At 40.8% G+C, this 22,121-nt stretch overlaps 1 protein-coding gene across 4 annotated transcripts; it reads right to left on the bottom strand.

The window, feature by feature from the left end:
- Positions 1–1,129: 1,129 nt before the first annotated feature.
- LOC140453406 (transmembrane protein 200A-like) lies at positions 1,130–21,707 on the bottom strand. 4 transcript variants are annotated; one of them, XM_072548051.1, is made up of 3 exons: positions 21,291–21,707; positions 7,381–7,531; positions 1,130–6,136 (listed from the first exon to the last, which is right to left on the bottom strand). In XM_072548051.1, the coding sequence occupies exons 2-3, from the start codon at positions 7,476–7,478 to the stop codon at positions 4,807–4,809; spliced, it is 1,428 nt and encodes a 475-aa protein (XP_072404152.1). In that variant the 5' UTR covers positions 7,479–7,531; positions 21,291–21,707; the 3' UTR covers positions 1,130–4,806. The 4 variants fall into 4 exon arrangements, with proteins under 4 accessions (XP_072404152.1, XP_072404151.1, XP_072404154.1 ...); XM_072548050.1 differs by lacking the exon at positions 21,291–21,707 and adding an exon at positions 15,497–15,933; XM_072548053.1 differs by lacking the exon at positions 7,381–7,531 and having other exon boundaries at positions 21,291–21,702.
- Positions 21,708–22,121: the final 414 nt, after the last annotated feature.

The raw sequence follows: 22,121 nt of genomic DNA on the forward strand, positions 1-22,121 counted from the left end.
GCGCATTTCTGAACCTTAACATCAGTTTACAAATCTGAAAATAATAATCTCTGATCATCCAGTTTCCAAATTCTGTAAATCGTTACGATAAAATACAGACAATTATTAGCATCCCAACTAGTAAAAATAATTTTGGTGGGAAATGAAGTACATTGTTCCAGTCCATCTGTATTGTCTGTGCCCTTTTCTATCTGGTTGTTGTGTCCTGTTCACTGGATGGAATGCCTTTAACACTCAACAAGGGATGGAGCCTTGGTTTGACAGGGTATTGAACAGATACATCTCTGGACATCATGGATAGCCCATAGTGTCCACTTTGATTCAGTATTCAGCTAAAAAAACAAGATCAAAGCTTGACACTGATCTCTTCACTCTGTGTAGTTATAACCAGTTCCAGCAGAAGAGCTCATTTTTGGGATCCAGGTCTGGGTTTGCAAGGAGTGGGGTTCAAACCTAAATCTCTTTGATATAGCAGCTGACGCTATCCAAAAGTCACCCTGGCAACAAGAACTTTCATCAGTCTTCACATTCAAACACTTGACAGTGAATTCCAGCCAAGCTGCTAAGCCTCTCAGCAAGGCACCGTTGAAGTTGAAGAGTGGAGGAGGGTAAAGGAGATAAATCAAGAAATTGTGATTAGATTATGCTTTAATGTTTAAAGCTGTAAGAGGAAAGGAAGGTTTGGAATGCTAAGGATCTCAACAGGGGAGTTGAAATCAGAGAAGCTGCATTGATTTCATCTCAGGGAGGGGACAGAATTGGGAGTGTGGGTTACACATTGCATAAGTCAGAAACCTCAGCTGAAGTATCTGGGGTTCGGGATCCCCAGGAAGTACATGGAGACTGGGGGCACAGTGGATACTAAGAAGGGCAGGGGAAAAGAAGAAAAAGCATTTTCTCAGCAAGTTCCTTCGGCCCATCAATCAGCAGGTTCACAGTGAGATGGCAGCCAAAGCCCAACAGGAGTTTCAATGCATATATGCAAAGAGTGTGATTTGGAATGATGTGGATATCCCACAATACACCCCTACACTTAAATGGGTGCCACAATTATAATTAACACAATTACGTTCCAAAGGAAGTGACAATGTGGACCAAGTCTTCAGAAATAATAAATTCCTTGCTACAATTCATCTCTCACTCCTACTTTTATTAGATGAGAATAAGAGTAATGTTGTTACATATAAACAAGTTACAAATACTGAGGCCTGTTACTGTCAGCTTCACGATGGCGTAGCATATAGCAACAAGATGTTGAAAAGCTAACAGAAGACTGGAGTGATGCACGCCTGTAACTAAAACTTAAATCAATTCTCACAGAGTTTCAAAATCTGGTCTTTCAAAGGCAATATAGTACAAAACAAAGCACAATCTTATTCACTCCTCTCCTCCCCCCACTCTCGGCCCAAACGATATTCATTTGGCACTAATTTGAAGCAGTGTTCATTATACACTCCTACCAGATGTTAGGTCAAACTGCTGGAATTTGTTTAAAAAACGTGGATGTTATTTTGAACTGTGCCCAAGCTGCATTAAGTAACCAACAGATTCAGTTGAGGTAGTCTACCTGATTGGATACAGGATCAAGCTCATTTTCCAGTACATTACAGAAGGATTTTGTTTATTGTTTTAAACATCAAACTGTGATTGTTCAAAAGATAGAGTCATACAATCACAGAAATAGTTTCTCTCTCTACTCAGAATCATAGAAATCTCTTCAGTGCAGAAAGAGGCCATTTGGCCCATCAAGTCTGTACCAATCTGAAGAGCATCCCGCCCATGGCTACTCCACATAACCTGTGCATCTTTGGACTATGGGAGGAAACCAGAGGACCTGGAAAAAACCAACGCAATCATGTAGACAATGTGCAAACTCCACACTGATAGTCATCCAAAGTGTCTATTTTTTTAAGCCAAATGACTGGCTATGTACTATCCCAGAAATATGTCCCTCTACACTAAGCTTGAGGATCATAAGACGATATAAAAAGACAATTCCTTGATGGCAAACTGGAAAAATATGGAAATTAAAATATGCAAGTCCTCATGGTGCATTCCAGTATAATGGCAACATCCAATTACCACTCAACAATATAGTAAGAGAAGCCAAAAATATAAATCACCAATATGTTCACAATGAACCAAGAAGGAAAACCATTCTTGACCTCATCTGCACCAATCTGCTGGCTGCAGATGCATCTGTCTATGATAGCATTGGTAAGAGTGACCATTGCACAATCCTTGTGGAGACAAAGTCCCAGTTGTGCACTGAAAATACTGTCCATTGTGTTGTGTGGCACTATCACCATGCTAAATGGGACCAACTTCAAACAGATCTAGCAACTCAAGACTGGGCATCCAGGAGGCACTGTGGGTCGTCATCATCAGTTAAATTGTATACAAGCACAATCTGTAACCTCATGGCCTAACACATCCCACACTCAACCATTACCCTCAATCCAGGTGTTTGACCCTGGTTCAATGGAGTGTGTAGGAGGGCATGCCAGGAACACCACTAGGCATACCTGAAGATGAGGTGTCAACCTGGTAAAGCCACCAACAGGACTGCTCGCATAAGCAGCAAGTGATAGCCAGAACTAAGTGATCCCACAACCAACGGATCAGATCTAAGCTCTGCAGTGCTGCCACATCTGAATGGTGGTGGATGATTAAACAAGTCACTGGAGGAGGACACTGCACAAATCCTCTGTGGTGGCAGAGCCCAACATGTAAGTGTAAAAGATGAGGCTGAAGCATTTACAACAACCTTCAGGCAGAAATGCTGAATGGATGATCCATCTTGGCCTCTTCTGGTGGTCCCTAGCATGACAGATACCAGCCTTCAGCCAATTCAATTCACTCCATGTGATATCAGAAAATGATTGGAGGCACTGAATCTTGCAAAGGCTATGGGCTTTGACAACATTCTAATAATAGTACTGAAGACTTTTGCTCCAGAACTTGCCACTCCTTTAGCCAAGCTTCTTCCAGTAATGTTACAACACCAGCATCTACCCAGTAATGTGGAAAATTGTCCAGGTATGTCCCAGCCAATTATTGCCTCATCTGTCCACTGTTGATCATCAGTAAAGTGATGGAAGGTGTCATCAACAGTGCTATCAAATTGCTCAACAATACCCTCATCAGCGATGCCCAGGGCCACTCATCTCCTGACCTCATTACAGCCTTGGTTCAAACATGGACAAAAGAGCTGTCTTGCTGAATGCAGGGGAGAGTGACAACCCTTGACATCAAGGCCACACTTGATAGAGTGTGGCATCAAGTAGCCCTCGCAAAACTGGAAGCAATAGGTATTGGGAGCAAACTCTCCAGTGGTTGAAGTCATACCTGGCACATAGGAAGATGGCTGTGGTTAATGGAGATCAGTCATCTCAGCTCCAGCACATCTCTGCAGGAGTCCCTCATGGTAATGTTCTAAGCCCAACCATCATCAGCTGCTTCATCAATGACCTTCCTTCCATCATAAGGTCAGCAGTGTGGATGTTCACTGATGATTGCACAACATTCAGCACCATTCGCAACTCCTCAGATACTGAAGATTCCATGTTCAAATACAACAAGATCTGGACAATATCCAGGCTCAGACTGACCAGTGGAAAGTAACAAATGCCGGGCAATGACCATGTCTAATAAGAGACAATCTAACCACTGCCCCTTGCAGCTGGGGAAAGTCAACATTTTAGGAATCAAAGGAGATGGGCACAGGGACAGGTCGGCAGCATGAAATGGGAGCTGGTGCTGTCCATGTGGAAATGTTACCAAGAACTAATGGGAAGGAGATTATGTTATCCCATTCCAGAGAGAATCATATGAAGATAGGAGCAAGATTCACTGGGGAAGAAGTCCTACTACAATGAGAACATAAGAAATAGGAACAGGAAGAGGCCATTCAGCTCTTCAAAAGCCTGTCCTCTTCAATAGGATCATTCTGCCCTAGACCTCAACTCCTCTTTCATGTGAGCTTCGCATAGCTATCAACCTCGTATTTCAAAAATCGACCTACCTCTTCAGTGATCTAGCCTCCAAACTCCAGACATTCACTACCTTTTCTTCACATACCAGTTTTAAGGAACACACACTCGGAATCAAGTCTCCTAATTTGAGATTGAGGGGCAGACAAACTTTATTCTGTTGAGCTATAAATAGGAGAGTTATTTTCTGGAAAGCCTCAAAGAAGGGGCGGCACAGTGGTTAGCACTGCTGCCTCACAGTGCCAGGGACCCGGGTTTGATTCCCACCTTGGGCGACTGTCTGTGTGGAATTTGCACATTCTCCAATGTCTGTGTGGGTTTCCTCCAGGTGTTCCGGTTTCCTCCCACAATCCAAAGATGTGCAGGTTAGGTAAATTGGCCATGTTAAATCGCCCATAGTGATAGGTGCATTAGTCGGGGTAAATATAGGGAGTAGGGGAATAGGTCTGGGTGGGTTACTCTTCGAAGGGTCAATGTGGACTTGTTGGGCCGAAGGGCTGCTTCCATACTGTAGGGAATCTAATCTAATCATTTGAATCCCTCCAACAGATACAAACTGAATGCTGGTTATAGCTGTGAGGGACCAATGGTTTCCCTGAACCTTAAAGTCTGTAGAAATACATAGGCCCCTTATTGCCAACCAAATAAAAGGCGGCATAATTACAACTATCATCAAAAAAGGGACATTAACTTTCTGTCAGCCGAGAATATTTTCAACTGTCCACAATCAAAGTGGTTTCATGGAACTGGCTACCTGAAGAATATATTTTATAAGAACAGTACATTTCTAATTTACAAAAAGTCTTTATTTCTTTCATTCCTCTGGGGTGCTGAGTTTCTGAATATTTTGTTCCTCAGTGGCATACTCACGCTCAATCTGTTCAAGTAACCGGTCCACAGAGTCTTCTCGGTTTTCCAGTCTCAGATACTTTTTAATAGAACTGCAATCTAAACGTGGCCAACTCCTGTGTTTTTGCTCAACCTGGTGCTCACTGAGCTGCCTCGCATCCTTCCCAAGGTCAAATGATTTGGAGTAAGTACATGTTGTGTGTAGTTGCATGTCTGAACCATACACTTTCCTGGCGATGCCTTGAGACAACAATTTTCCAATGAACCTGCTGGAGAATGATTTCTCAGGCAAGCAATAGTCCATGTCCACAAGCCGGGGAGCATCATCAGCACTGTGGATACTACCAGACCGAATGTAACCATAACTCTGCAGCTGGCTTATGTCTTCAGTGGAAACCATGACCATTTTCCGGTCTAGTTCAACACCTTCTATCACTGTAGTAGTAACAGGAGTATCAATGATGCAATTGTTCAGTTTAATAACTGGTAATATTACAGATGTGGAAACCAGGGAGTCAATGCCACAGTTCAAGGGAACATTGAGGTTTCTTTCACTGGAGTTGCAGGAGTCTGACTGGACACTATGAAGGGAGATGGAAGGAGAAGGCCTTTTATGATGCAGCAGTTGGGCAGTCATCTTCTGTTTAACAGACATGCGACAATTGGTCCATATCTCTGCTTGACCTAGGTTTGCCCTGCTGGCTTTTTCACTAGCACAGCACTGTTCCAAATACTGAAAACTGGTGTCTGTGGAGAGAGGACTGGGACCTAGTTGCATCGGTTTTGGTTCTTTATTCTCTCCATTGCAAGCTTGGCAAGCCATAGAATAAATATTCCTTTGTGCTAAAAGTTTGGTTTCTCTGTCCCGGTTTTCATGTAGTACTGTGTTTGCACAGATGAATATGAACAACCCAAATCCCATAATCAGTGGGCCAATCAACTTCAGCTTCTCATGCTTGAGCCCAAGTTGAGACTGAAGCCTTACTCTTGCATGTTGAGTCTCACTAGAGTTTGTACCTTTGTGATTCGCTGACACTCGAGAGTTATGCTTATGTGGCCAGTAGCCGACAACTGCTATAGCGATCCCCACCAAAACGATAAAGAGCCCTAAGATAATGAAAAGCCCAGAAGGAGAACGCATGTTAATTTTTCCTTTAGCTCTTTTATTGTCTCTGGATCTAGATTTTGCCCGGGGTTCTTTAGGAGGTAAAGGAACATCTGGTTGGCAACGAAACCTTTCCTGGCTCTTTGTAGCTGGATCTTCTGTGGTTGTCATGTTGATGGTTTTAATTCCACTTAAAATAAAAAAAAGAGGAAACTTACATTAAAACAGAAAAATAAACGTTCCTTTTCAGAAAGCATGTTCATTTACAAGTAAAGCATCATTTCTTGTGTAAAATTTTCACTTTATAAGGTGGAAGCAAGATCCTTCTTCCTCAAATGTGGTATTGTTAATATTTAACAATTATTAATAATTTCTCTCCACAGATGCTGCCAGACCTGCTGAGCTTTTCCAGCAATCTCTGTTTTTGTTTCTGATTTCCAGCATCTGCAGTTCTTTCAGTTATGCTTGACAAACAATTTAATATCAGAAGAGTAGAGAAGGAGCTGGAAGCATGTGGTGAAAGGTGGTTTCTCTTGGCAGGGGTTTCTAGAAGCGAAGAACATGGTCACAGGATAAGAGGTTGATAATTTATTACTTATATAGGGAGAAATTTCTTCACTCAGAAGATATGAATCTGTGGGAGGTGAATAGAAAAAAGAAATTTGCCTGTTAAATCAATATAGCGAGCGTGCTGGAAAATACAATTACATTTCTATGGTTTGGACAGCATCGTGGCTCAGTGGTTAACAATGCTGCCTTACAGTGCCAGAACACAGGTTCGATTCCACCCTCGGGCGACTTGTCTGTGCGGAGTTTGCACATTCTCCCCATGTTTTTGCAGGTTTCCTTTGGGTGCTCTGGTTTCCTCACACTATCCAAGATGTGCAGGTTCAGTGGATTGGCTGTGCTAAATTGCCCATAGTGTCCAGGGGTGTGCTGGCTAGGCAGATTAATCACGGGAAATGCAGAGTTACGGGGATAGGGTGCAGGGGTCAGGGAGGCATGCTTTTCAGAGGCTCGGTGTGGACTCAATGGGCCGAAGTTGCCTGCTTCCACAGTAGTGATATTCTATGAGGTAGAAAGACATGAAGCCATATCGGAATGTGTTTTTAAACGATGAGAATTTTTAAAATGAACGGATTGCTGGACTGGGAGCCAATACAGCTCAACAAAGACAAATGGTGATGGATGAGCAGTTCTATGGTCTATGTTCAGTTATCAGCGGAGTTTTAGATCAGTTTGAGTTTACAGAGGGTGCAAAGTGGGAGATCAGCAAGGAGAACAACTCCAGTGACTGATATTAATTAGTAATTAGCTCAAGTTGATGTCTTTCAGATGTAACAAAATGCAAAACATTTTTTTCATTCTATATGTGCAAATAATAAAAACTTTGTCTTTTTCGGGAAGCGGTGCATTAAAAACAACTTAACTAACCAATAAGGCTTTTCAGTGGTTAGCACTGTTGCCTCACAGCCCCAGGGACCTGGGTTCGATTCCCGCCTCGGGTAACTGTCTGTGTGGAGTTTGCACATTCTCCCCGTGACTGCGAGGGTTTCCTCCGGGTATTCCGATTTCCTCCCACAATCTAAAGATGTGCAGGTTAGGTGGATTAGCCATGCTAAATTGCCCATAGTGTTCAGTGATGTATAGTAAATATAGCATAAGAGGTAGGGGAATAGGTCTGGCTGGGATACTCTTCGGAGGGTTGGTGTGGACTTGTTGGGCCAAATAGCCTGTTTCCACACTGTAGGGATTCTATGAATTTTATGAATAGTAAAATACACCAACAGCAGGAGATGTTCTGGAAATGGTTGCTAATGGCTACCCTTGTTATTATTTCAGAAAGTATTTGTACTGTACTAGAAAATGAAAATTCCCAATATGTTCAACAGTTGCACTTTAAGCTTGATCATTCATTTGACCTCCCTGGCTGCAAGGGAGAAGAGAAAATAAATATATCACGATCAAAAGTTAAAAGAACAGCCTTCATAACAATAGTGCAGCCAAAATAACCATTAATAATGACTGCAATTAGTTTCTGTGTGGGGGGAAAAATGATTGCAGATGTGTTAGGAATCCAATGCAGAATTTTATGTCCTAAAAAACATTCTAGCAATAAAATTTCACTATTTGTCCTAATTTCGAAGTTACTGGATAAATGTTCTATTTGTGGTCTGCAAATGGGGAGCACAATGAGTGAAAAATTTGGGGATGGTGTCCTCCAAGAGAAGGAGGATTTCTAAATACACAGCATCTTCACGGGATTCATGCATCATGCCTTACATTCAGTTCATTGCTTTGAAGTTTGACTAGTGTTGTAGGTGGACACTGCAGTTAAGCTGAGCAAAGAGCAATGTCCTGCAAACAGCAATAAGCTGAATGTCTCGCTAATCTTGGTCAAACACACTGACATAAGAGCAGACCCTTTAAAGCTGCTTTTTTATTAACTAATTTTAAACACACAATATAACACCTCCATGTCTGAGATGGACAGTTTCTGTGTAACTGCACTTCAACAACAAGTCATCTTCTTAAGCATAAGAGGGCAGTGACTACGTGGAAATAGGATAGAAAATTTAAAATTCACAGCAACTAAAAGAGTGTATGATTTTTAAAAAATCAAAATGAACAATGGGGCACAACCCTTGCACTGAAATAAATGCCTGTTTCTCAACACATTTTGATGATGACATGTACCTCACATATATGAAGCAAATGATGCAGGTAGGTCAGAGTAATACCCGCACAGCAATGAGAAAACTCACAGCATTTTTCAATGGGCAACTTAGCTGAGCTTGAGTATTTTTTATTTTAATTGTTAGAAAGATGTATCCAGAATGTTATTTTAGAATGATTCACATTAAATCAAACCACACTCTCACTCACGCGCGCACACACACACACGCACGCACACACGCACACACACACACGCACGTTTATGGGGTGAATTAGCATTTGCAGAATTGTATTTGCAGATACATTCTATTTTGCTTAAGAAGCACACAACCTGCAGGCAGTCAATCCATGTAACATTTTATAAATTCCTACTTTAGAAATAGAGCCAAGTCTGATTCAAGATTGGAATACAGACACTCTAACCTCACAGCTTTCAATGCATTGTCTGAGCTGAGATGTCACTTTTTTAAAGAAAACCTTAAACTTATCTCAGGAATGTGACTTGAAAGTAGTTCTGGGAATTACATATTAATGAATCAAAACCTGCAACCCATTCTAAAAGATGAAAGACTTAACAGAAATCTAAGTTTATTCAATATACCATATCAGTTGCACGACACTATGATCTTGTGCTATAAATTCTGTGCCTTACGATCCTGCCCCACTAGCTACCTGATGAAGCAGCTATCCAAACGCTAGTGCTTCCGAATAAACCTGTTGGACTATAACCTGGTGTTGTATGATTTTTAACTTTGTCCACCCCAATCTGACACCGGCACCTCCTCATCACAAATAAAAGATCATAAGCACAAATTATAAAATTCATCTGGAGATGAATTTTAAATTGTTATTCTTGGAAGAAATAGAAGTACCAACTTCTACCACAGAAGGACCAACTAATCAGTTTTGGTTGAGGTATTCAGTTACATGAAAAAGGTGACGTAAAATCCAGAAAATCCCAAACCTTTTAAAAGAATTCAGGTATTCGGACAGTAGCAATGACTCCGCCCCAAGTGGGGATGGGGTCTTAAGGTCAAGGTCAAAGTCAAATATGGACACCTCACCCTGACTTTCTTTGTGGTGTAGGAGGCTGAGAGTATTTACACTTTACAGGTCACACAAGTCAATTTCAGGGGAAGCCAAGCTGCAAGTTCAGTCTCAACTGTGGCTGAGTTAGTATTAGTCTTGCCTTTAAATCACAAGATTCCAGCTTCAGCTCTCATTCCAGGTGGTACACAAAAATCAGAACTGAGGGAACTGCCAGCTATTCAGCACTCTCCTCTTGTCCAGAATAAACATTGTTTTCCCTTTGCATTGGTTTTCTTGCAAGTTGTCCTGATGAGTGTATGAGAAAAAGTTTTGAGAAATTTATCATTTTTCTCAACAATTTACCAATTCTGACTTTGAATAACTAATACTGAAGCTTTTATTAGGCAAACCTCTAATATATTTACTTACAATCAACTGGGAATATAAAATACAGAATTTACTTGATAGAATAGACCTGACCAAAGCTTCAGTGTAGTACTGAGGGAGTGCTGTGCTGTTGGAGGAGAAAGATTCTTCCAATCTGCCGGTTTGGGTGAATGCGGGTGCTCATTTGAAAAAGAACAGCAAAATTGCCCTGGCTAATATTCATCCATCCATCAGTGTCACAAAAACGGACAATCTGATCATTCTCACAGTGATGTCTGTGGGAGCTTGCTGGATATTAGCTGCTACACTACAACAGTTGACTCCACTTCCAAAGGGCTTTATGCATCTCATGGTTGTGAAAATTGCTTTAAAAAGAAAGACGTGCATTTGTAGAGAGAGATATTGAGAACCAGTTAACCTTTCCTCATCCTTGACCTTTATGTTGTTACAGTTAAAATACATCAAACCATTCCATAATGGACTACAACATTACATATTGACCTAGAAAATGGTTACATCAACACACAGCTGAAAATGTGTTGCTGGAAAAGCGCAGCAGGTCAGGCAGCATCCAAGGAACAGGAGAATCGACGTTTCGGGAATAAGGGCTTATGCCCGAAATGTCAATTCTCCTGCTCTTTGATGCTGCCTGACCTGCTGCGCTTTTCCAGCAATACATTTTCAGCTCTAATCTCCAGCATCTGCAGTCCTCACTTTCTCCTACATCAAGACACAGACTGATAAGAGACATCATTTAAGTGCCAATGAAATCAACTTAGCAAGGAAGTAACTGTGTCTTAGCATCCATTAGTTTAGTAACCGCCTATGTTTTTTTTCTGAAAAAGTCTTTAATCTTTCAGATAAAAAAACCTAACAATTCTGAATTTGCAAATGTGAACAGTAATTAGTTATTATAAGTAAATATCACCGTGATTTTAAAAAAAATCTGGGACAGCTGGGCACCCTTTGGCAGACCCAGATGAACATCAATGTTAGATTACAGTGTTTCATGGAAAGCTAGAGCTTTACAAAGCAATTTCATTTTCTGAGGTCACCAGATGGTGAGATACCAGGTGTCATTTGCCAGCCATTCTAAATAAAAAAAATTGTTTCCTTTGAAATATTAATAACATTCTTCATTTTGTGACAGATGCATTGCGTCTAAATGAGTTTAGTCAAAAGAGTATTCCTTTCAGGAATAGAAGCACATGTCTCTTAAGGGAAAATGTATCACAGCTGATGGCCGGGAGAACATTTTCACACCATCAATGTTCATATAAAACAGCAAGAAATATTCAATCATTTTGTTTCATATTCCTTTTACAACCCAAGTTACACTGATCATATTAACCAACCTTTTAATAGAGGTTTTGGTTTATGGTGAAGGAAAGGTTTGGTTAATAATTTAAAAATAAAATACTGCATCTTCTTTTGCTTCAAATGTCATACATTGAATCTCATGCTTGGATATTCTGATTATAATAGCACTTCAATATTTAAGTACTTCAATCTGATTAAAAATAGTGTAAAAGCCTGGGGCCAAGTGAAGGGAGTTACTGAAGGTTAATGAGATCAATTATAGGCAAAGTATTGTCGGCAGTTTGTCTGAATACAAACCTCTTTTTTACTAACAGAATTGTCAATATTGCCTACAAGTCAATAAATCCCAAAACCTTTGGGATTTTGCCATAAATGAGCCCAACATTCAGGATTTCTAGGATCTGCCTGGGCACAGCACATTGTAACACAAGTTTTATATTAAAGACATCAGATTTCAAATTGAATGAACACGCTATTTTACCAAAGACAGAACTGAATCTCTCAGGCTTAGAATGAAAACTTTGTTTTGGAATAAGTAATTGCAAAGAATAATCAATCAATTATCTAGTCTGTTTATTATATTTGTGTGCAATATTGTACTCTATACTATGAAATAAATTCTGTATTTTATAATTCCAGTTTCTTGTAAGTAAATACATTAGGTGCTTTATCCAAAGAAAACTTCCAGTATAAATTATTCAAAGAGTCAGAATTGGTATAATGCTGAGAAAAATGACATTTGTCAAATCTTTTCCTCATACTTTTATCAGGACAACTTGCAAGAACGTCAATGCAAAGGGAAACAACATTATACTGTACAAGAGGAGAGTGCTGAATGGTTGGCAAGTGGCCCACTTTCCACTGAAAACCTTCTGTTTCACTGACTCGAGCTTCATGGGCATTCCACTTCCCATTGCCTCCTCACAGGCACCAAAGCTTCTTGTTGACCGGGATACACTCTCTTCAATTGCTACCCACTCCTATTTAGGAAACTTTTTCAAGGCCTCCCACATTCTACCCTCTGTAATCTTGAGGTCATTCCAAATGCTGTTGCCTCTGTTGGGTTTTAGCTCACACCCATTCACTCTGTGCTTGTGCAGCAACATTGGCTTCTGGTCAAGCAATACTTTAGTTTTAAAATTTACACCCTCCTTTGCAAATCCTTCCATGGTCTTACTCCACATCTCTGAAAACTCATCAAGTCCCACAACCCTCTAAATGATATTAACTTGTCTAAATCTGGCTTCTTGAACGTTATGCTCCAAATTGCTAATTAATAAAGGAAGAAACCAGAACTAATCTCTCCAGTCAGTGGAGATACGGAAATATTACTAGTAAAAGCATATCATGAAGGTCAAGTGGCTCAAGATTGTTTCCAATTAAGATATTGCATAGGAGCTTATAATCAACATTTTAAAAATGATGATATGATTTTAAACTGGGCCCATTTATCTTCTGTCCATTAACCTCAGCTGAAGCCTGTAAGTCTTCTTGACTGCCCATGTGAAATACTATGTTGAAGCAATTCATAAAAGACTTACATTTCTATAGCACCCTTCACAACCATCAGACATACCAAAGTAATTTATAACCACTGAAGTACTTTTGAACAGCTGTAACATGTAATACAGCTGCCAATACACACTCAGCAAACTCCTAGAAGCAGGAATATGATAATGACCATATCATCTGTTTTTGTGATGCTGATTGAGAGATAGATATTGATCAGGACACTGGGGAAAACTCCCCTGCTTTTTTCTGAAATAATGCCATGGGATCCTTTACTTCCAGCTTGCAAGAACAGTTAATATCCGAGTTTAATATTAACTACAATGTATAGCATTGGGCAACTCAGTAGCCAATTAATTTTAAACACCATAAACTTGCTTTTCATAGAACCTAAGGATTTGTTACCCAGATACTGGGTAAATTAAATATTCGGAAAGGAATGTTGTATGAACAACAAAGCTCTTGTTGCTTACATCTGTCAAAATATCCCAATCTATACCACATTTCACTTGCAACATGCCAACTAAAATAACAGTGGTACTTTGCAAGTTGGTGATGTCAATGGCATCAATATGTAAAGTACTGTTTACAGAGGCTGCACTGTCCCAGACTTGCTTTCTCACAAGAAAACAGGAAGCTGAACTATTTTTGTTTTGATTCCTATGGAGTCAGGCATCTGCTGAAAATCCTCCTGCACATTCCACAAGGTTATTATCATTTTGGCTGCTCTTGGCTATGAAAACAGGCATGTTGGTAAGTAGTTAAGAAAATAAGAATAATAATTTCATTTCCTCTTATTTACTAAAAATATCCAAATTCTTTCTTAACCCTAATTCCACTTGTACTCAGTATAACTGAGAGGAAAAGAGAAGCACAGAGATATTAGCAGCCTTTGTGACCCAAGGCTGGAAGGTTAAGCTACATGTAGACAATGTTTGCAGATCATGAGAGAATGATCATTACTGCACAGCCTGGAATCTACTCTGAGCCAAGCTTTCTGATAAGAGACATTATCGATTAGGCTGCTCCACTGATACAAGGGACATTTTATTTGACTTTATTTAATCTTTCTAGGTTAAAAGTGAGATCATTCAAGCATTTATTTCTAGATTTTACAGCAATGAAGTAAAATGAAGTATTTTCTATGTTCTGCACCTAGTTCACTCACACTTTGTGGAGAGATGATTAGAAGTTCCTGCTGTGCCTGGCCTCAGAACAGCAACTCTTCCTACAATTGTGTGAAAGTTCGGTTCTTCACACCAACAATCTTTGTGGTCAGTTTGAAAGATATTTTGGATAAATTATAGACTATTTACTGACCAAAAGTCACCTGTCCTCATATCTTTCTGCATCAACTCGGTGTCAACTTTTGTTTGATGACTGCCACTCTGAAGTGCCTTGAGGACTTCACTCAGTCAAGAGTGGTGCATTTTCCATATAACACCAGTGACTGAACAGCAGTAATTCTCACTGGCTGCAAAGTGCTTTGAGACATCCAATAGTTAAGACAAGCCCTTTCTAAATGCATTTTTTTCTGTTTTAATCAGAAGTTATAAAAATGTAGGTATTAGGAACCAAAAACAAGATGCCCAAGCTTATTTCACCCAAGACAAGATGCTAACAGAGCAAGGAGTGTGTTGTTCCATTGGCCTGATCCAAACTGTAATGATAATCAGTCTTGCATCCTCTAGATTTACAGTGATGCCAAGTTAACAGTACTCAATTGTATCCGTACTCTATAATGGTCTCAACATGGGATTAGACAAGTAATGCTTGTGTGCCTGTTTACCACGAGTGCCGGTGAAACATTGTTAGAAAAACTCCATCAGGACAATCTGACAAGTAAATGTTTAAAGTTAATGTACAGATTATCCAAGAACTTTTTATATTTACTTTAAAAGAAGTTGTTCCGGCAATGATTCAGTTTCAGCTTCAGCACAGTCTCACACTGCTCAACTATTGTGGAGATGCACAGTAGCTGTGGACATGCAAAACAGCAGATGGAACCCAGATACAAAATTCACATCCTGGAAACCATTTTCACTGATGGCTTGGAGGATGGAGGGAAATTGAAACAAGGGCCTACCCTGAAGTGTACGAGATGCAAACTTTTACAGTAGACATAAATGTTCTTGAAGAGCAAAAATGTATGCAAATTTGTCAAATTACTGTTGCTTAAATCCCTTGTCCTTTAACTGAATTTTTTAAAATCCTGCCGGTACCTGTCAATTAAAATAAATCTACTCTGGCAATTTAATTAGCTGTTTGTTGACATAACCCTAAACTCTATCATTATATAATTATTAATATTCATCTAACTTGCATAAACTTGCTTTTCTACAGGGTAGGTGTGCATGTTTACAGTTTGACTGATGGTTCGCAGAGGTTATTAAAGGATTAGCTATCTTTGATACATGATCATGAACACGTTTGTTTTTCTGAGGAGTTTAGTGAAGAAGGTGTTTGGCACAGTTGGCTTCAGTCAGAGCATTGAGTACAGGAGTTGGGGCATCATGTCACAGCTGTATAAGACATTGGTAAGGCCACATTTGGAGTACTATGTCCAATTCTGGTTGCCCTGCTATAGGAAGGCTGTTATTAAACTGGAAAGGATGCAAACAAGACTTACAAGGATGCAACGAAGACTGACAGGTTGGAGTTATAGGAGAGGCTGGGACACCTTTCCCCTGGAGCATAAGAGGCTTAAGGGTGACCTTGTAGAAATTTATAAAATCAAGAGGGGGCATACGTAAGGTGAATAGCCAAAGTCTTTTCCCCAAGGTAGGAGAGTCCAAAACTCGAGGGCATAGGTTTAAGGTGAGATAGAAAAGATTTAAAAGGATCTGAGGGGCAAATTTTTTCACACAGAGGGTGAAGCTGCCAGAGGAAGTGATAGAGGTGGGTACAATTACAACATTTAAAAGACATTTGGACAGGTACAAGGATAGGGAAGATTTTGAGGGATATGGGCCAAATGCAGGCAAATGGGACTAGTTCAGTTTATGAAACATGGTCGGCATGGACGAGTTGGGCTGAAGGTTCTGTTCCATGCTGTAGAACTCTGACTCTAAATGCATTGAATAGGCTTTCAAGAATGAATATTTCTTTTTAAAAAAAAGTCGTAATAAATATTCAGAACTTTGTTTTAGTTCAGCTCAGCGTGGTACCTGAGTATTTTACATTAGGGGCATTGAGATGGATGGGAGGGAGAAAAATTAACATGTTAGCTAGAATGAGCTATGATCAGGTGGAGGACATGAAATCACAGAGGGACCAAACGCTGGCACTCCACCAATCTGCATCTGGGGCAGGGGCTCAAATCCATCCAGCAATTGTTACTTTTCTTGCCCCCAACCCCAGCATAAAAATGCTGCCATTTGGGCACTTTTTCCCCCAAGAGAGTGCAATAAGCTCACTACATTCAGGGGTGAAAATCCAGACTCAAGTTACACTGCATTAGTTGGAAAAACATTACCCATTTTGTGTTTGTAACAAAGCTTCACACTGATGGACAGCACACTATTTAATGATTTATGACATTGCTCCTTGATATGAGAATGTCAATCCCCTACCTGGTTTCAGGTTTATTTCAGACATTTTCATTCTGTATTACATTTGGAGCATCAGTTGTGGATGAGCTGAGAAGAACTAAATGCAATCAAAGACTTTGAGTTGTCTAATGAAGAGGAATTGAAATTGAGTGGGCCTGTGTTCTCTAGGGTTTAGAGAAAGGAGGTGATCTCATTTAATCATTTTTTAAAGGGCTTGATGACAAAGACGCTAGAAGGATTCTTCAGAATTAAAGGTCACAATCTCATGGTTGTTAATATCTTGTAGGGTCTCTCAAGGTTGCCTGAAACCAAATGGAATTAGCAAGTAGGCAATGGTTGTAGGTTAACTATGGTAATTGGATGAGAACTGGATACATAGGAAACAAAGTAATCAGTTTCATGGGAGTTTGTGAATTGTGAACTAGGAATGAAACACTGACCAGAAAGATTCATGACTAAATCCTATCTATCTCGCAATTCTTGACCTCTGATCTTTAAGAATGGTGAGCAGTAGGCCATCGAGGATTGAGATAAGGAGAAACCTCTCCACTAAGAGAGTGTTCATCTTCATAACTCTCTACCAGGGGACTTTAGATGCTCAATGGTTGAGATTAACAGATTTGTAGACACAAAGAAATCAAAAGTGGGGTAGGAGATGAGACATGGTTTTATTGGATGGTGGAACAGCTTGAACACATGGCAGACCTCCTTCTTCCAGCTCTTATGCAGAATTTAAAATAGAAAATGTCATTAATAGAAGTTTAACTTTGTCAAAAACTGTGCAACACGTCTGGAGGTTTTAAAAATACACATAGGTAATACACAAAGCCCTTAGTGTAGGACATAAGAACGAAGAGGCCAATCAATGCCTTGAGTGTGTTCTGCTAAAGAATTCAACTAATCGGAGTATCAATATCATTTACCAGCCTCTGTCTGATATGCATTGATACTTAATCAACAGGTTTGAAAAGTTACATTGATCATGCAGCCTTTGGAACAGGTTCTACACGGGTTTTTGTATGAACAGTGTCAGGAGGCAGTGGTGTGGTGGTAATGTTGCTGGCCAAGTCATACAGAACTTCAGGCTAATGTTCAGGGTAAGGGTTTTGAGTCCCACCATGGCAGATGGTGAAATTTGCATTAAATATTTGTCTGGAATGAAGAAAAAGGCCAATGACCAAATAACCAAAATCCATCTGATTCACTAATATCCCTAAGGGACGAAATCTGTCATTCTTAGCTGGTCTGTCCTACATGTGACTCCAGGCCCTTAGCAATGTGATTGATGCTACACTGCTCCAGAAGTTTCTTAGTTGTAATTGCTACAAAGTCTAAATGAGGGAATTAAAATGGATAGATGACTTGGCATTGTCATTGACCAGCCTAGGTCAATGGCAAAAACAGCCCTGACAAATCTGTGAAGTTGTCCTCACCAATATCTGGAGACTTTTGGATAAGTTGGAAGAACTGTTCCACAAACTAATCAAGCAACAGCCTGACACAGTTGCACTCACAAAATCAGACGTGACAGATCTGTAGATATATACATCCTTTTCCTGTCACATTGGCAGGACAGACGCACAGGATGTGGGGGCACAGTGGTGTAGAGTCAAGAAGAGTTGCCCTGGAAGACCTCAACATGGACTCCAGACCTCCTACTACTGAGGAAAAAGTGAGGACTGCAGATGCTGGAGATCAGAGCTTAAAAATGTGTTGCTGGAAAAGCACAGCAGGTCAGGCAGCATCAAAGGACCTGGAGAATCGATGTTTTGGGCATAAGCCCTTCTTCAGGAATGAGGAGGGTGTGCCAAGCAGGCTAAGATAAAAGGTAGGGAGGAGGGACTTGAGGGAGGGGCGCTGGGAATACTATAGGTGGAAGGAGGTTAAGGTGAGGGTGATAGGCCGGAGAGGGGGTAGGGGCGGAGAGGTAGGGAAGAAGATTGAAGGTCAAGAAGGTGGCGCTGAGTCTGAGGGTTGGGACTGAGAAAAGGTTGGGGGGGGGGGGGGGAAATGAGAAAGCTGGAAAAATCTGCATTCATCCCTTGTGGTTGGAGGGTTCCTAGGCGGAAGATGAGGCGCTCTTCCTCCAGGCGTCGTGTTGCCATGGTCTGGCGATGAAGGACGCCAAGGACCTGCATGTCCTTGGCGGAGTGGGAGGGGGAGTTAAAGGGTTCAGCCACAGGGCGGTTGGGTTGGTTGGTGCGGATGTCCCAGAGGTGTTCTCTGAAACGTTCCGCAAGTCGGCAGCCTGTCTCTCCAATGTATAGGAGGCCACATTGGGTGCAGCGGATGCAGTAAATGATGTGTGTGAAGGTGCAGGTGAATTTCTGACAGATATCCATACATTTGAAGACTTTGATACTGCAAAATCTATAACAAAATCCCCTAAGCCAAAGCTGCTCCAGTACAGTTACAACTGACATGTCCCCCACAATGTGGAAAGTTGTCCACGTATGTGCTGTGGACAAATCCAATCCAGCCAATTATCCCCATTTCTACTCTCAACCAAATGTCAGAAGGTATGTCCAAAAACCACTTGCTCAGTGGTATTCAGTTTGGGTTCTGCAGGACTGCTCAGCTCCTTTTCCCAAACATAGACAAAAGAGCTGAACATCAGAGATAAAGGTGAAAGTGACTGCATTTGAAATCAAGGCAGGTTTGATTGAATGTGGCATCAAGGTGCTTTAGAAAACTAGGAAAAGAAAGCCTCTACTGGTTGGAGTCAAACCTAACACAAAACAAGATGGAGAAAGTGAAAACTGCAGATGCTGGAGATCAGAGCTTAAAAATGTGTTGCTGGAAAAGCGCAGCACGTCAGGCAGCATCAAAGAGCAGGAGAATCGACGTTTCGGGCATAAGCCCTTCTTCAGGGCATAAGAAGAAGGGCTTCTTCTTGAAGAAGGGCTTATGCCCTAAACGTCGATTCTCCTGCTCCTTTGATGCTGCCTGATCTGCTGCGCTTTTCCAGCAACACATTTTTAAGCACAAAACAAGATGGTCATGGTTGTTGAAGATTAATTATCTCAGTTCCAGGAGACCAATGGAATAAGAAGTTGCCAGGGTTTGGAGTTCTTCAGCTGCTTCAGTAATGTCCTTTCCCACATTCAATTCAGAAGTGGGGATGTTCGCTGACGATTATGTAATGTTTTGCACTATTCACAACACCTCAAATACTGGAGCAATTTACAGCAAGGCCCAGAAGACATTGAAGCTTGGGCTAACAAGTGGCAGCAAGTAACATCTGAAGCACACAAATGTCAGTCAATGTAATCTCCAACAAGAGACAATCTAACCATCATCTTTTAACATTCAAAGGCTTTAGCATAACTGAATTCCCTGCTTCCTGGAGTTACCAAAGATCAAAAACTGAACTGGATTAGCCATAAAAATATTGTGGCTATTGTGCAATGAATAACTCAGCTTCTGTCTCCCAAAGCATGTCTACCATCTACAAGGCACAAGGAGACTACAGTAGGCACTACAATAAAACAAAGAACTGCAGATGTTGGAAATCTGAAAGAAGAAGTGCAAGAGAAGCTCAATGCGTCTGGCAGCATCTGGGGTGAAAGAAACAGAGTTAACTTTTCCTGTCCAGTGATCTTTGTTCAGACCTAGTTCTGAAGGACATAATTAGATAACCTAACGACCTTTGGAAATTGAGTACCTGGAGTAATTTTTGTCATTTTCTCTTAACATCCTGATTTAGAAACCACCATAGGCTTGGATAATTTGTCACTCTCAGGTCTCATTATTTTCTTTGTTTTGAACTTCTATAAATCCACAATGTTCTTTCCCAATTTTAAACTCTTCTGACTGTTATTTTGTGGCTCCCAATCCCATGCACTTTCTTGGTCTTAAATGTATGTAATTTTTCTTCTCGAAAAACTAATGTCAAAACTGAATGAGTACAGATTGAAAACAATTCACAGAAAATGCTTAGGTGACACCAATTGTGAGGTAGGTGTAAGATTGTACAGAGGAAAACGGGATAGAGAACAAGGGGAAGATGTGGGAGGGGGAACAGCATTTAAAATGACAAATTTGGTCTTTCAAAGAGCGACTGAAAATTCAAACGGGCGTGTAAGATATTGCAAGAGGAAGGACAGAGGGATGGAGCAGGAGGAGGGAGAGAAGGGAGGGATCCAGGGCAGAGGCGGCACCTCCAACCCTTGACTCTCTTTGTCCCCTGTTCCCGTTTCAGTTTCCTGTCTTGTTCACTCCCCTCCGCAGGGAGGCTTTCTTTTGTGTTCTAGTGTCGTTACTGCTTAAAACAAAACCCTCTGCTGTACGCATGGAAACTACAAGGAATAATGTGTTACCAGCAGCGACACAGAAAAGGGAGCTGTTTGGAATATAACTGATAAAATAAAGACCAAACAAGATCAATACGAAATGAGGCTGAAAGCTTGATAAAAGCTAGGCCACACTTTGACCCTACCTGAGATGAAACAATAATGACTCGGACCAAGCATTGCTTTAAGATGCAATTAAATGTTTGGGTTTCATAGCGGTTTTTATTTGTCATTCAAAGTCCACTTTGAACTTAAGTGATCTACATTTAAGGCATTTCCAAATAATTCCTCTTTAATCAATAGGAATTAAATCATTTTTTTAGTTAGTCTAAGGGTGATTGATGAAGGGTCACAGATTGGATTCCTGTCCTTTCATTTCTGTTAAAGTTCCTTTAAATTAAAATTGCAACCATAAACTTTCTGTCGGCAACAGTGAAAGCAGCTGGGCCATTGTGTTTCTGAGAGATTAAAACAAATTATTTTTCAGGCTCCTTCAATAAACTTCACTTTCACAGCGTGAAGCGACTGTTTTGTCAAATTCACGCCACAAAACAGACTCGAATTGGGGGTGGGTTCTTACCTTGCCTGTTGAAATAAAAATTAATCTCTCATGTCTCCCGGGATTGGTGCCGATCCCGGAGCTCCCCACTTCTCTGTGTCGCTGCTGGTAACACATTATTCCTTGTAGTTTCCATGAGTACAGCAGAGGGTTTTGTTTTAAGCAGTAACGACACTCGAACACAAAAGAAAGTGTCCCTGCGGAGGGGAGTGAACAAGACAGGAAACTGAAACGGGAACAGGGGACAAAGAGAGTCAAGGGTTGGAGGTGCCGCCTCTGCTCTGGATCCCTCCCTTCTCTCCCTCCTGCTCCATCCCTCTGTCCTTCCCCTTGCAATATCCTACACGCCCGTTTTTCACAGGGAACGTTATAGTGCGGCGTCAACGCGTCCCAAGTTGTCCTTCTCTGCTTCGTTGAGTAACGCCAGATCAAGTCAATCATGCATTTACAGCACATTCCTGCTTTGTACATTCCTTCCCCACTTTGCATTGACCGATTTGTCTATCAGAGATTGCTTCTACAGCACTGGCGTAATCTTTTTGCACAATCCCAGATATTAACCCCTCCCGTGGGATTGGGCGTTACACGATCGGCAATAATGCCCAGTTCCTGCAACATTATTTCCCATTTTACTTAAGTTTGGTCAGATTTATTTTAACTGTGGTATCTTTAACAATTGAAATAGTTAGCTTCTCGGTGCTTCCCACAAGTGAGGGAAATAAACTGTCCAATTATGCAATCATTCCTTGTAATCTATACAATATACAGGGACTAGTTCCAAATATCAATTCCTGCCGTTGCATTACAAGTGATTATTTCCCATTTTACAAAGACTACTGTTTCACTGAATTG

Source organism: Chiloscyllium punctatum, chromosome 27 (genome assembly GCF_047496795.1).
Source record: "Chiloscyllium punctatum isolate Juve2018m chromosome 27, sChiPun1.3, whole genome shotgun sequence".
Classification (NCBI taxonomy): domain Eukaryota; kingdom Metazoa; phylum Chordata; class Chondrichthyes; order Orectolobiformes; family Hemiscylliidae; genus Chiloscyllium; species Chiloscyllium punctatum.

Excerpts from the sequence above, each read along its gene's own strand:
- LOC140453406 (XM_072548050.1), bottom strand. The coding sequence starts at position 15,614 with ATGCCCCCTCTTGATTTTATAAATTTCTACAAGGTCACCCTTAAGCCT. Across the intron at positions 7,532-15,496 it reads TCAGTCTTCGTTGCATCCTT|ATTGTGGGAGGAAATCGGAA; the intron begins GTAAGTCTTGTT and ends GCACATCTTTAG. Across the intron at positions 6,137-7,380 it reads ACCACTGAAAAGCCTTATTG|TGGAATTAAAACCATCAACA; the intron begins GTTAGTTAAGTT and ends TTTTATTTTAAG.